This window comes from Cyanistes caeruleus, chromosome Z (assembly GCF_971803275.1).
Source record: "Cyanistes caeruleus chromosome Z, bCyaCae1.hap1.1, whole genome shotgun sequence".
Lineage (NCBI taxonomy): Eukaryota > Metazoa > Chordata > Aves > Passeriformes > Paridae > Cyanistes > Cyanistes caeruleus.
Genome location: NC_141732.1, coordinates 64867967 through 64883940, shown reverse-complemented (window position 1 = coordinate 64883940; position 15974 = coordinate 64867967). Strand labels below are relative to the sequence as shown.

Sequence of the window (15974 nt, the reverse complement as noted above, 5' to 3'; positions counted from 1 at the left end):
TATAACTAACCTTATGAGTTTTGGGTATCTGTGGCAGTGCAAGTCATTGTGCAGACAGTTGCAAATCTTTTTTAGAGACACTCGGCCCCTCTCTATCTAGTGTATAAAAAGATGAAGCAATACCTTGGGGCTGTAGATTCCATTCCAGCAGCCAAGTGTCTCAATGTTAGGTGTTACAATGCTGAATGTTGCAATACTGAAGTCTGTCTCTGGATCTACTTCTGGCTGTTTACTCAGGCTTGTATTTTTAATCAGAACAGGAGGCAAAAGCCAGTGTTCTCACAGATGGAAAGATTATGTTTTTAAAATCTCTGTTCAGTGTTTCTTACAGAGAATAGTTAACTTGGAAATTAACACTGGTGGAGACTAATAAACACAAAGAAAATGTTTGTGTGACATTTGTGAATATGCAAAATTGAGGCAGTGATGTGACAACTTGTGTATCTTACAGAACATTTTGATCTGTAGGTGTATCTTAACTGTTTACTGCGAGCACCTTAAGTATAAAAATTCAGATATATCTTAAGCATTTTGGGGCTGGCAACTTTCAATTTTAAAACTAAGGAAGAAAAGTACTGTCTTACGAGTATCACTTAAAACTGCATATTTAACCACTTCTGGCTTCAACTGAAGTATCTCAACTTTGAGTGAAATATTGAAGCTAAAGAGACCAAACTTCGGAGTACTGAGTGCTGCCCTGGCAACTTTCCAGGCACCTGGAGGCTGCAATCCATTTGCATTTTGATTTACATAAACACTAATGTCTCCACCTCCTCTTTTCTGACATTTTTAAGCATTTCTCTCGCTTAACTATCACATAATTTACTTGTCTTCTATCACTTCATTCCCTTTTCTTTTTGCTACTAATTTTTTATGTTCTCATAAAAAATGTTGAGTATTAAACTCCTTTCTGATGTTGAAGTTTTTCTTTGCTTTTTGGGTTTTTTCGGTCCTCCCACCCTTCTTTTTTTATTAGCTTTCCAAGTCTCCTTGTCTTCCAGCCTTCGAGACTGATCTTTTGTATGTTATCTTATGCTATGTTTTTTTTTTATCTTCTTCATTTCCTGTGCCAACATACACAGAGCCTTAGTACTTCTGTATGCTATGGAATTGTGCAGCCATGAACTTACAGGACATTCAGTCTTCCCTGCTGAGCTTATCATTGATGACTGTCAAGTTTTTTGCATGGAGGTCAATAGTATGGTTAGGTCTTGCCATCTCACGGAATGGTCATTTGGCACATTTATGATGTTTCATTATTCTCCATTGCCAACTAGAAGGGAACAGGTTACTGGGTGCCTACATTGAAAAAAACATATTAAAGTTAAAACCTTTAAGTTGCATTTGGTGTATATCATATGCTGAGGATATAATTTTCATTGTTTCTTGTCTCACTCTGCCACTACCCCATAACCTCTAGGCTGGAGTTACGATGTTGAAGAAAAGAAGATGCCAAAACCTAAATCCAAGTCTTATGGTGCAAATTTTTCTTGGAACAAAAGAACAAGAGTGTCTACTAAATAGGTTGGCATTGGCTATGTGACTGTGAATAAAGTCAGCTGTGCTGTATTTATAGTCCATGTATAATACATCTCTTAATCTCCTAATAAATTTGACCTTTAAAATACAGATGCATCTTGTGATGTCTATTTAAAATGGTTTTCATGTCTCCAATTGAACCTGTTACAAACTTCCCTATAAATAGAGGAGATTTGAAGTGTTCATACTTCTAAAAACTTGCTGTACTAGGAATTTATCAAAAGGAATGTTTGAAATCAGCTGCAACTTTAGAGGTTATGATTGATCTTTGATGATAATTTTGTATCTACTATCCTGTCTAAACTTCTGAAGTTTAATAAGTTCAGTAAGCTTTGCATATACAAATTCTTTCAATAAAAGCTGAATTTTTTTCTTTCTGTACAAGATAATGTTGGCAGTTGAAGAGCAAAGCATGGCTATAAGTCAAGACTGTTCCGTATAAATGTATATTATATAACTGCTTTCTGCTGAAATTAATATTGTCATTATTCCAGAAGGATTCATGACTGGATTAGAGAGCACTGGGTTTTGTTTTGGTTGTGGAGCAGGTTTAGTCCAAAAGATTAAGATTGTAGTTGTTTTTCTGTGATGTTCTTGAAAAGTGAAACTAAGCCATTTAAACATTCACAAATTAAGTCAGAATACTTGCCTCACACAATATCAGCATATACTAATTACATAATTACAGTTCTGGGTCTTTTATTACTGGTTACATGTTTATCTGAATTGAGGTTTCCTGTTGCTTAACAGAAGATGTGGTGATAGCATCTCAGCTTTAACAGCAAGTATATATTCTAAGCTCAATTTGTCTTAAATTATATTAAATTACTCATTTTGAAAATCCATAATGTTATATTTGAAATCTTGGTTTACATATCTTTGGCTATTGCTTTATTTCCTTTAACTTAACAAGTTATGGTATTGACACATGATTAATAAAATATATTACAAATCAGAGGGTGTACACGTTTTCCCTATGCAACTGAGAGTTTTATCCTAGCTGTTGCAAAAGATACAGTTGAAACAGCTCTCTCCACATAGACCTAAGTAATAGTGGGAGTGTTGTGTTAGGTTTTAACTAGCAGAAAGCATAAAATTATTTTGTATTGCCCAGGTTTTGTTATTATATGGCATATATTCTTGTTTTAGTTGTTTCTTGTTTTCAGTTATATAATACAAGTTGTATTCTTGTATTCAGTTTTAACCAGCTCCCTATAATGCTGCCTAGCATACACGTAAGGAATTGGTTCTGACCCAGTTTTAGCACGATCAATCAGCTGGGTTAAGTTGGTATTTTCCTATCACAGGCAAAAACTGTTATTCTAATTCATCTTCTGTTGAATTTGAGGTGCTGCGTTTTGCAGTGGAGCCTGAAGTCCTCCAGGAGCACCAAAGTGCACCAAACTGGAATTTTAGCAGCCAGAATCTACTGCATTTCTTCATATTCCAGTTTAGCTTAATATGCTTATCTAACAAGACAGTAAAAAGAAAAGCCATTCATTGGAATTTTTTCCAAGTAAAGAGCAGCAAGTTCTTAATTTAATGATTTTCAAGCTCTATCAGATTATCAAAATGAAAAATCCATGGGTATTCAATTCATCAGAGACACATCTTGGTTTTTGAAATTACATTGTTCATAGAATTTACTGATTAGTGTAAGATACTTACCATTATCTTTGGATGCCTAATTCATGAAATTGCTGTCTGTTAATCCATACCTCTCATAACTAGCATCAGTTTCATATAAAGCACAGTTTCTTGTTTCTTTGTTTCTCCTGGACAGATAATGGAAATACTTAGAAGGAGAATTTGAGAAATCCCCTTCTGTTTCTAAGAAATAAATACTTTTGTTTGTTTCTTTTTTAATGATTTTGTATTATTCATGCCAACTTGAATCATTAGATTGTGTTTGAGCCCCGATCTTTTCCTTTGGTCATTTTCCTAGGACTTTTTTTTTTTTTTTTCATCCTATTGCATGGTTTAAGAATGACCGTGGTGACAGTGGGAATAGAATGGATTGTAGTCACTACAGTCTTCAAACTAGAAGTAATACTGAGAGCATGACCTTGGAAAGGATCATTTGCAGCAAGAATGTATTTTAAAGATCAGAAGTTCTATTAGATACTCAACTTCTTCACCTTTTCATTAATTTACCAAATCTTTGCAACTCGAGGCTGGGACTGAAATTGTACGAGATGATCTGGCTGTCTTTAGTAAAGTACTTTCAGAAGTACTGAATGCGTCAAGGTGAACTTCAGCTTCTATCTACTCTGCAGTGTGTTGGGAGGAGTAGAATTGCTCCTGAACCTTGAATATGTTAAAAGACACAAGTAAACTACTATAACTGGTTGTTTATGATGAATCAGATTAGCAATTCATCTGAAAGAGAATTAGAATGCTGAATGAGATTGCAAATTCATTTTGATGATAGATTTAGCTGTGCTGCATCCAACTAATCTAAGCATTTAACGGGAGGAATATTTGAAACCCGTGGAAGTAATGAAATCATTACTGGGTAAACAAAAAGTATAAAGCTCACGAGTAAGCTGAATATGTTCTTTACCCAGTGGGATTTGTTTGCGTGTCATGTGTCTTGCCTCATTACATGGCAATAACAAAAGATCGTTAAAGAATTACTGGACAGTTGTAGTAATTTGCAGTTGCAGAGTAATATACCACAGATAGTACATTTGTATTCTTTCATTGAGCTGCTTTAGAATTGAGGTGGGTTTTCCTCCAGCTTTGTAGCTTCCATTGTAGAAACCCCTGTGCAAAGGACAGACTGATCTGAAGTACTTTATGCTTTGGCTTCGACAGTTACGTTGTGTGAAGAACTGTAGCCTAGTACATGCTGCTGCTAGAGACAAAGTCCTTTCCCATTTCTAGCAAATTTTTCCACAGAACCACCAGTTTTCTGAAAGAGACTTATTATCTGTCATTGCTGTCTCAGCCAGCATATCATAATGAGTTTTGGATTATTCCTGTCAAGTCTTGGTGAAAGTTCCTTCTTCAAAGAAACAAGCAGTGTCATAATATCTTTCCTCCCATATGCTACGACTTTTTACTCCCAACAACTCCACAAGGTATGTGGTATATAGGTTTGGGGGATTTTTAGTGTCTCTTGTCCGCTTGAAATTTTCATACGTGGAAAGGTTGGCTACTCAGTTTACACAGTACTGTAATTACTGTGTAAAACCAAGAATGTTTTGATGAAATTTTAGCTTCACTAATTTATTTTACCACACATTTGTGTTTCCACCTTTCTGACAGCTGATACCAAGTGTGCATCCTGCAGGTACCAGGAACATGGACATCAGTCATAATTCCAATTGACCTTATTTTTAATTAATAATAAAGGCCTTGCAATTCTTTAAATCATGATACTTTAATGGAACATAAAGAATGTCAGGCAGCTAAGAGCACAGTTTCAGATTTCTAGCAGAGTATTCCTTAATTGTTCAGTTTGATGGATAGTTTAAAATAAATCAGACTATTATTGAATGCTATGAAATAGAATAATTATTTACCCATATATGCAAAGTTTTGTTGTGATAAAAAGGAGAAGCTAATTTCAACAATTAACAGCGTTTGCCTGTGTTTTGACAGTTGTGTAGTTTGGTTTTTTCCAGATTCAGTTATCTGATTGTGTCTGGTTACTGGGGAGATCAACATATTTTGTTATTCTGAAAAGAAAAACGTGCAAATAAAGAAATAATCTAAGAAAAAAAATTTAGACAGTTTTATAGTAAGTTATGGCACGTCTGGTAAGGCATCTTGCTTTGGTAATTCATTTTTTCTCATTCCTGTGTTCTGAGAGGGATTTACATTTAGTTGGTACTTGATTAATACTGGAGTATATCACCAACTTCACAAGATTGTGCTTAGAGCAACTTTAAAGAAAAGGAGTACAAAATAATTTTTAAGTTTAATTTGTATTAAAATGTTTATTTCAGTGGATGTAAAATACTGATTCTTCACATCCATGTTCATCATGAGGGAAAGTAGAAAGGTTCCTATTGTGAATGCTTCCCACACAAAAAGTGAATGACCTTTTAGGTCACAAAAAAACCCAAAAACAACAAAACCTTTTAGGACAAATTTATTAGAATAAGTACAAATAAGTTGATTAGAATAAGACCATAGTTTTGAAGTAACTGAAATTTGAAACTGTGTAACTATTACTCATGGTTTAAACATTTTTCTTAAAACTCTCATCTGAACAACAGGTGACAGGTTTGAGGATTTTTTGATTTTGGGTTTTGGGTTTTCTTTCATACCTCCCTACACCTCAAAAATCTCTATAAATAATGCTGTGGACATTTAATATAAAAATGATGTGATAATTTGGCTATTTTAGATGTTACTTATTTTCACATTCTTCATGTTAGTTGGTGATTATGGGGACAAGGTGATTTGAGTAGTTGATTTGGATTTACAGAGGGCTTTCAAAAAAGTCTTTTACAAAGTTATAGAGAAGGGCAGCAGCACACCTGAAGATCTTTTGTTTGAGGAGCAAATCTCTACCATGGAGGAGAGAGAATTGAGGTTTAGTATGGTTGGCCTCTAAAATCACAAGTAATCCAAGGAAAACTATAATTCACTGTCTTTTAAACAGGCACATCAGCAAACTCATAAGAACATTTCACACAGCAGATTTTTAAATTCATTGGCAATTTTTTGACTACAGAAAAGTCTTTACACTAGATTCAGTACAAGAAATGCATGTAATAAAAATCTGCATTAAATGTAAAATTGTATCCTGTTTAGTAAAATCCCTGCTGACAGCTAGGAAAGGCATCCTTGGAGTATCCCTGTTTTTATCAGCCCCTGCCAACACTGAATTTTAACAGCCAGAATCTACTGCATCTCTTCATATTCCAGTTCAGCTTAATATGCTTATCTAACAAGACAGTAAAAAGGGTTTGTTCAGGTGTCTATCCTGATCTGGCTCAGGATGGCTGTTCTTTGTACTGCTTGCCAGTATGGCATTCCAACATTGTATGGTATTGAGTTTTGCCAATGTTTTGTGATAATTAAATGCATCCTTTATAGTGAAGTGACCACAGTTTCCACTTCGAAGCTGAAGGACATTCACTGTTGACCATCATGATCTTCAGTGATCATTAGTGATCTTAAAACACATTATCATACTCAGATACCTATATGCGACCACATTCCACTGTTTCAGCAGTATTCTCTAGGACTTTAGAAGTACTTAAATGAAGGTACATGTACTGTTTTCCTCCTAAAACATTCTGTTAAAACAATGGCTAGTCTTAATAAATAACTACAATTATTCTTAAAATTATATCACTAAGAAGACATGAAGACAACTGTTTATTCTGGTACTGTGCCTATAAATACTGGAAGGTATTTTAATTTCTCTGATATTAGGTCGAGAAAATGGGAAAATTCTTATCATGTCTATCAAGTAAAGGAGTTGTCTTCTGGCATGCCTTGGTTGTCTGTTACAGGAATATGTATGCAAAGTTGTAGTCAGTCTGCTGAGATGATTTCTATAATTGAATGCAAGCTTGTCATTGCTGCCTTCTTCCTTAACCAGCTGAGGGAAGTCAGAAATGAAACTGAGAGTTACTGTAAATTTAAAACCAGTACACACTGATTATTACAAACAATCGCTAATAAATACTGTGTTTATTCCAGTACCTTTTTTGATCAGTTCTTGGATGCTCTACTATTTTTGTTTACATGATCCCGTGTTGCTGCCAAGTAGTTTTGTCAAAATTACAGACTGCTTATAAATTAAATTTATTTTTGCTTTCTTACCCTATCTGACCACTTTAATTGCTTCAGTTGGGATATCTGCACCACGCTTAAGAAAATACTTTTGCGTATGACTGGGAAAATATTGGAGTTACAGTGCCCTTTACATTTCAGAGTGTTTTATTCATTACTCTGTTGCATGGAACATTCAGATTTTAGCTTTTCACTGGTGCATTTTCTGTCTTTCCAGTTTGTTATTGGGATATGATAGCAAGGTTCCTTTACTAGCCAACACCCTAAAATATAGCCTTTAGACATGTAAAATACCCAATTTCTAGAACAGATATAAAATCTCAATTTATCGCAAAACTTCACAGTGACATTACAAAATAAACTACTAGATTGTGGAGGGAAGCAGGGGTAATCTTCAATTTCTGAATTGAAATTCTTAGTTTGCAACTGCCATTTGTGGTTATGCATAAAACAAAACTTTGGAGCAAAAGATATGTTTGCCTTAACCCAGAATACTGAACCATAGCACTGAGAATGCACAGTAACTGAATTCCACAGGCTGCACTTGCACAGGTGTACTAACTACCTAAGTAAAATTATTTTTAAAAAATTATTTAGAATAACTATACAATGAAAAGCAAAATCTGCCACTGTTAATATAATCCAAATTTTAAAAATAACAGTAAATTGGGAACAACTTTGCTGCAGCCCATCACTGTAACTTGGATTAAAATTGCAAATCCAGAATCTTACAGTATCTGTTTCAAAATGAGGTGAAGTGAAAATTGCCCACCTATTCACAATATGTGTATATTTGCACTTAAACCGGGTTCCTTTAGTAGCTGTTAGATTTAGATTAATTTAGCTAGTGCAGAAACCTGAAGAGGTGAGATGCACAGAGCTTTAGAAATACCTTCTTGTCTATTGCTGTGGGTGTGATGTGAATGAATGTTAAAAGTGTATGTCTCAAAAGAGACTAAACAAGTTATTTGGGGGGAAGAAAAACCCTGAAGGGTTTTTAAACACATAGCAGCCACCTTCAGCATAGAATTCCCTAAAGCACAAATGGCTGAAGGCTGTCATAATAAGCAAAGGAAAAAGACTCAGCAGGCATCCCTGCAAAGCTAGACAGCTGTCTACATTTGCTGCCCTTCAGAAACAGGACCTGGGCTAGACGGAGCCACCGTAACCACCTTTTGTTCTCACAACCACTTACATGGCTATAAACAGAGACCAGTTAAATGACTGCCATCTCAGGTATGAACACCTGAAATTCAGTCATCAATACAACTCTTCATGACTGAGAGGTAACTAGTGTCTGTTGAATTAAATATCATCTGAGTGATAATGAAACTGTTGGATTTATATCTCTATATCTGAAACTCCTTGCTTTGCACAGTTTAGGGTTGAAATACATACATATTTTTATTTTGTCATGTTATCTCAAGTTCCTTCAGATTTTTATCCTGCCTGCTTTAGATATGATGGCTGAAGCATCCTCCGCTGTTACTAAGAATGGCTAAGAAATTTTTTTTTTTGCTTTTTTTTTCTTTTCCTCCAGACTAGTAGTTTAGTTTGGTGTCATAGTCTTGCCTATGTCTCAAAATTCCATATGCTTTCTGAATGAGGCATAGATGTGCTACCAGTCAGTGCTACAGAGGTGTAGAAACTTGGGTGTACTCAGTTCTTTTGATGTGCCCTCAAAAATAGCATCCTGACTTAACATCAGTGCTTATCTTCAGATTTCAGGCTGATTAAGAAGCACAGGAGGGAGAAATTGCAGGCCTGATGTTTAAAACTAAGCCTTTATTTTCCTGAAGAGAGCCAGAAGACCAAAAGGAAGATAATATAGGAATTCTATTTCAGGAAGGGAAGATTATTTATTTTACGACTTGAAATTATGTGAAAGAAAGAGCCAGGATAATTTTTAGATCCACTTGTGCCTGCTTTCTATACACTGGAAAGCAGGTTATGAGGAAAAATGAGAAACAAATACAATTGCTACTTCTTTTTTGCTGATTTTTACGTGTTAGAACAGGGTAGAAAATAATCAGCACCTGGCTCCACCACCCACCAATCACAGAATGCACCTTAGGAAATTGTCTCAATACCAGGTTTCACTTCTTGCCTCCTTTTCCCACACTACATGATGGCTTATCTTCAAAGCATTCCCATTTCACTATCTTCAGACAATTCTGTTTTGCAGGTGGAAAGCAGCTTTTTGTTTTTCCTCAGCTTTGATCATTACCATATGGTCTTTCATACGTGCTCAGGGTTGCTTTCTAGGATTGCAAATTTGTTTTTCTCTCACTGGGCCATTTTTCTGACCAGTTCTCTATTCAAAAAAACTACTCAAAGTGATGTGGTTCTTGGAAGTATTTTGGGTTCCAGACAGAAACAGTTGTATGGTGCCAGGGACATAGATCCATGGCCTGGCCTGGGGATGAATGTTACCAGGTAGGAGGCCTTATCTCAGAGGAATGTTAGCCTAAGACGCAAATACTCGTAACAGAAAACAAATGGTGTCACAGAAACAAAAATCCAGTTCTTACTGGTGCCTCGTGGGCCTTTTATTCTTTTCCATAGGCATTGCCTTAATGATTCAGTCATTCTTTGAGTGATGTGGTTGTGTGTGCTGTATTCTGCTGCTATGTTCTCTGGAGTTTGGAATTTCTTTTTTGGCCAGTAGGCTCAGCATCCCACATCGGTGCACTTAAATGACCTTCACCATCTCCTGAGGTCATAAAATGGCAGAGCGTAGCCAGCTATCTCATCTCTGATTAGAATTGCTAGTTGTGTCTAGGTGCTTTATTCATTTAATCTGTGGCATATCACTGATCTAGTACCAGGCTAAATAAAAAAAGTTTTATTTTTAGGCTTCATTTTGATTTTTTTCCTTACCTATTACAACCCTGCTGTTTGAGTTGTCAGCAGTGTAAAAAGTTCTCTGAGTCCTGGAAGTTTGGAAATATTCTGTAAAAAATTAGGTAATGTTGATTAGGGAAATGCTGATTTGTTGAAATCATTGTGATTTGTGGAAAAATTCTGCCTGAAGTAACATCAGTTTTGAAATATTTTGCAGCCCAAGAATGATTTCAGATCAAAACCACTAAACTTGCATGAGAGTAGACAGTAGAAGGAAAGTACAGCATCTGGGAAGGTGCAGTTAAGGGTGTGGCACGTACTGCTACTACAACCCAGGTGAATTCCCTAACTGTTAGGCTAAGGAATTCTTCTTTTTTGCTGACACAACTCATACCCATTTATTTACAGGAAATAGGACTGTTCTAGAGAATTGACTGAAGCAAGGACAATAGATATTGATAGGATAGCCATCTTGTGTAAGAATGACCCAGGTTTGATTTGAAAACAGAACTTCAGTTCTGGACCTTATGTCTCCTAGGAAGCTGCTGTGACTGTTAATTGCTGTAGTTTATTTCTGTCTTTCTCTTTTTCTGTTTTTCTTTGCAAGGAACTTCAAAAGCTCCACGTTTTATTTCCAGGCAAGGTCCTCAGGGATAATATTTCCCCACCCACTTCTAATTAATTTAGAGTATCTTTGCCAGATCACAGACAGAATATGCTGCCAAAACGTTGACTTAGAAAGAGAAGTCCAATTTCTAATGCCGTCTTACTGAAGAGAATTTGCAAACTTTGGCTTTGGGAGCATCAATAGGAATCAGTAAAATTTGCTTCAGTTTTAAAGTCCCTGGGGAGTAATAACCTGAATCTGAGAATACTTAGTCATGTGACATGGGATGCATCCATTTCTCTTTGGTACGTGCAAGCATTTCTGGCCTGCCATCCTGGCTCAGAGACTAAAACATTCTAGCATATCAGGTGGAACAATCCTCTTGCAGTATATATAAGGTTGTTCTCACAACCTTTACCTGCAGTGATGCTGATAAAAAGATTTGCAATCTTATGTTCATCCAAATAAGCTCTCCTGCTGTTTCCCTGAGACCTGATTAGTCTGAGCAAGTTTTAAGGTTTCTTTGTACTTAATTTAGCAGCAATTAGTCCAGCTTCTTATAGTCTCAAAAATACCACTGTGTGTAGACTCTGCAATTATTGAACCCTTCATTCTTAGCGTTATAGATAAAATGTATGAGGGCTGGTTTTTAACTCTTTTTGTTTCTTAAATCTTTCTGTGAATATAGGATTCTTTAGCGTTTTGATTCTGCTTCTTGAAAACCAACAGAAGTCCACCTTACTTTAATTCCAAAGCAGAATTTATCCTTAAAGTAGTTGTAGGTTTCCATGTCAATAACTTCATTGCTGTTAAGAAAATCTCTTGTCTGAAGACAAGCTGAGAGAGTCAGGGCTGCACAGTCTAGAGAAGAGAAGGCTTTGGGAACACCTTAGAACAGCCTTTCGTTACCTAAAAGGGTACCTCACCTACAGGAAAGTTGGTGAGGGACTTTTCACATGATTGTGTAATGATAGGACAAAGGGGAATGACTACAAACAGACAAAGAGTAGGCTTAGATTGAATAATAGGAATATTAGGATTAGGAATAAATTCTTTACTGTGAAGGTTTCCCAGAGAGGTTGTAGATGCCCCATTCCTGGAAGTGTTAAATACCATACTTGATGGGACTTTGAGCAACCTAGTCTAGTGAAAGCTGTACTGATAGGGTTGGAGCTAGATGATCCTTTGATGTCCCTTCCAACCCAAACTGTTCTGTTGTTAGAACACTTATCTTATTAAGACATTCCCAACCCTGGCTGAGGTGACTGGCTTTGTTGAAAGAGAGAAAGAACACCATTTTGCAAGCAATACTGCAGATTTTCTCCCAAAATGAACCCATATGGATCGCTAACTCAAATACTCTATGTTAACAGATAGCTAAATGAGAACCTTCTACCCAGTCAGATAAAGATTTACTTCATAAAAGCTTCTGCAACTTCTTTTGGAAATATTCCCATCTTTGGAGTATGCACTATGCCACCTGTTTATGTATTTATGAAACGCTGCTCCCTGCGGGACAAGTCTGGGTTGTATGCTTATTTTGTTAAAGCGCTACTTTAATCTTCAGACATTAATTACCTCCTGCCAATGAAGTTATGTCCAGAAGTAAAATATATTATACCTTTTCTCTCTCATTTCAATTTCCCCAAATTAACTGCTTGTTGTATTGTATACATGTAGGCAGTACTCTGCTATTTCAAAGCTTTTAACAGATTGGTAAATGAAGGAGATATCTGGGACTCCATTGAAGACCATCTAACAACTCAGGATGAAGTATTCTGACTGTGCATTTATGGAATGTGTGCAACAAGTGAAGAGTCACTGCACAAATTGGTGTTTTATAAAACAGTGATCATCAGAGGAGCAACAGTGGAATCTCCTTTGAGTGAGTGTTTATGTGTTTCACTGTTGGTACCTGCAGATGCTAATCCAGTGATAGGAAGTGATGCTTACCATCCAGCTAAAGAAAGATTGAAATGATGTCTAATCAAATAAGCTTATGTTCAAATGTATCCCTAAGGGTGTCCGACTGGTTTGATGTCTGCATACTGTTAGTCAGCTCTTGGTATTCTCTCTACATCCCATCCCATTTTATTCACAGCTGAGCTGTAATTCCAGGTAGATGCTACTTATTCAGTAATAACTAAGGGTACATAAATTATTTTTCTTTCTGGGATCTTCACAATTCTGCTTAGTGGATGGACATCATATTAGCCCTAGCAGGGTGGTTCAGAGTGGTTTCCCAATACTGATCCTTTCTTGAATAACTGTTCTGGGTAGTCAGTATGTTTAATAGAAAAATTGTAATATATTGCAAATAATTGTATTATATTGCAATATATTGCAAAGCATTTTTAGCCCTTATGTTCAAGGGAAAATAGAGTTTCCCATTGCTGTGTGTGTGGCATTATCATCAAGGTGCTGAACACATCGAATGAGCTGGGTTAGTAGAAGTGACTGTTCTTCCTCCAAAAAATGTCTCACTCATCATAAATCTAATTGTAGAACTATAGGTTGACTTTATACATCTGGAAGCAATAAAACAAGTGGCCTATACTCTCCAAGTGTCAAGATGGAGGATAGGAAGTGGTGAATGACATCTTAGAAAGCTGAGCAGGGTCCCTACTGCACATTGTCCAATGTCTTACACTGCTTTCAGAATGGTAAGCAGTGATAAGTAAGTTGCTGAGATGATTTTTATGCCATCTGGCATGAAGGCTATGATTCTGACTTCACATCTTCATAATCATTCTCCAAAGACCAAATCTGGATGTATTGCCAACATGCCTACGTGCTGGAGTTAGAATGGAAACCTAGATTAAGTGATTAATACAAACCTGCGTTCCCAGAAGCTAGAACTTACTCTTCTAGATGATGAACTGGTGAAATAGAGTTTAGGAGATTTTGGTACAAAAGAATGAGGAGTGCCTATGTTACAAAAAACCAATAAGTATCTCGTCTATAAATTCCACATTCTCAGAATGTTCAGGCAAAGGACACATGGAGGAGTTCACTGTGCTTAACATCCCTTAGGGCATCAAACATTTTCCAGCTTGTCACAGTCACAGAGGTTCAACAACTCTTTGGTGAACTTAAATAATAAGAAACACAGGTCTTGAGGGACCTAGAATCAATCACAGCCAACTGTGGATATAAATTCTGCTGTTGTCTACAAAAATATCTGCTGTAAATGCAAATTCAGTATAAAGGAAAAAAAAAAAACCAAAACCAAACAAAACACACAAACCCACATGGAGGATAATATGTGAGAATAAAATTGGAAAAATTAAACATGTCACCAGTGTCCCAACCATGGAATAGCAATAGAACATTTTTTAAGAGAAACTGGCTAGGGGATCCTGGAAAGTAAGCAGTGCTTAACCCCATGTATAAAGGCAGAAAACAGACAAGACTGTTAATTCCATTATGAGAACAGAACAGGAACCTCTGTGACTACAGATCTGCCAATCAAGGTCCTCTTTGGTCTTTGAACAGAAGCAGGCAATAGGATTTTTTTACAATATCATGAAAATACTATTAAATTCTGCCCCAATATCCCATCACCTTCTGTGGCCATTTTCTTATGCTTCAAAAGAAAATAACCCTGTCTACCTTCATTCCCCAAAAGCCAAATTATACACTGAAGGCAAATGTAAATCTGGCCCCTGGAGGTAAACAGCTGGCAGCATTAAAGTATTTAAAACATGGTGCAAAAAAGATATATGGAAATGCAGTCTCCTTTCACAGTCTCCTTTCAAGGCTCTGTTACAGATACAAGAAGTTAACCACCCAAAGATACAAATCACAAATTTTAACTTTGAACAACAGGATCACTTCTATCCTGTCATCAAGTCCCACTTAACACACTTGTGAGTTGCTAGTATGAAACATATTATTCCTTGTGGACATTATTTCAAATACTACTCCAAATGGCTTATCTTCAAAACTCAATTCTTATTTCCAGACTAGTTTTATTTATAACCAGTTCAAATACCTTTCCGCTTAGGTGCTTAAACCAATATTCCCTCTCTGGTAAGGGCTCTCTGAATTAAAATATCTAATCAGATTCCTTTCAAAGTTTTGATTACAAACTAAGCACATCAAACTCTAATGTCTTCTCAGGCCAATGGCTTGTCATTTGCCAAATCATCTTGGTAGCCATCGCTTTGATTTTTTTCATCCATAAATCAGGCCCAATGCAAAACCAAAACATTACTCAGAATGGTATAATTGGTTGTTGTAGTTGAGCTGATGAAAGGTCTTTCTGCTACAAAGTGAAGTTAACTCTAACCAGCATTTGATTAAGTATGAAAGATCACAGCCTAAGAATTTTCTCAGAAGTAGAAAATGTAGTAAATTTGGCAGTGGCTTGCAAATCAGATTCTGCAGTGGGGAGTCCGGAATATCAGTCTGGTTAATCTATCAAATGGAGACACTGAAAATTCTCAGCTAAAAACCAGGAAAAATAAACTGCTGCTCTGATTCTTATTGCTGGTTTCAATGAAGTAATTTGTAACTCATTAACAAGTTGCAATCAAACATGGAATTGATTGAGTAGTTTTTAACTGCCTTCTGATGGCACTGAAATATTTTGGGTTTAGCAATTTTATTTCAATGTGTGAGACATATCCAGAGACCTCGGCTAGAACAAATAAATACGTACATAAATAAATCTTGAAACCAATAGCCATTTAGAGCTTTGAAATTACTGAGGGTAGGTCTCCATTTTCACTTTCTTTATTGAGTTGGTATTTTTTGCAATACTACCATCAATTAGCCTGAAAATGTTGTCACCTCTCCCTACAAACTTTGTCTTATAAACTTAAAAACAACAAGTAAGGAGTCAACTGAATATAGTCAATAAATAACAAATGGAAGTTGTTTTCTCACTAGAACAACAGTGGCAATGGTGGTGATTGGTCTACTAGTATTTACCTTCCATTTGCAACACAGTTTGCCAATCTGATGATTATTTGCATGTAGTCACAAATAAGATAGATGAAGGAGAAAGGGAAGTTATTCATCAAGACTGCAAACTGCAATGTGACAGTGGTCAATGTATATCAGGATTGCAACTGTTGAAACAAATGCTGATTTGCTAAGCCCAAATTGTTTTGGAAAGGCGAAGTGTTAAGATATTCCTTTGATAGCTTTACTGTTCTAGTCCTTATTTAAGGGCTGAAGAAAGAACTGTTCATTATAAAAACTGTAAACTTTACTTGAAAGC

The 15974-nt window shown here is 36.1% G+C and overlaps 1 protein-coding gene across 1 annotated transcript in view; it reads left to right on the top strand.

The window, feature by feature from the left end:
* The window catches only part of NDUFS4 (NADH:ubiquinone oxidoreductase subunit S4), a 52759-nt gene extending 51130 nt beyond the window's left edge, over positions 1 to 1629 (top strand). Inside the window, exon 5 of the mRNA XM_023944553.2 lies at positions 1421 to 1629. Coding sequence (XP_023800321.1) covers positions 1421 to 1524 — 104 coding nt within the window. The 3' untranslated portion in view covers positions 1525 to 1629. The remainder of the gene's footprint in view (positions 1 to 1420) is intronic.
* Positions 1630 to 15974: the final 14345 nt, after the last annotated feature.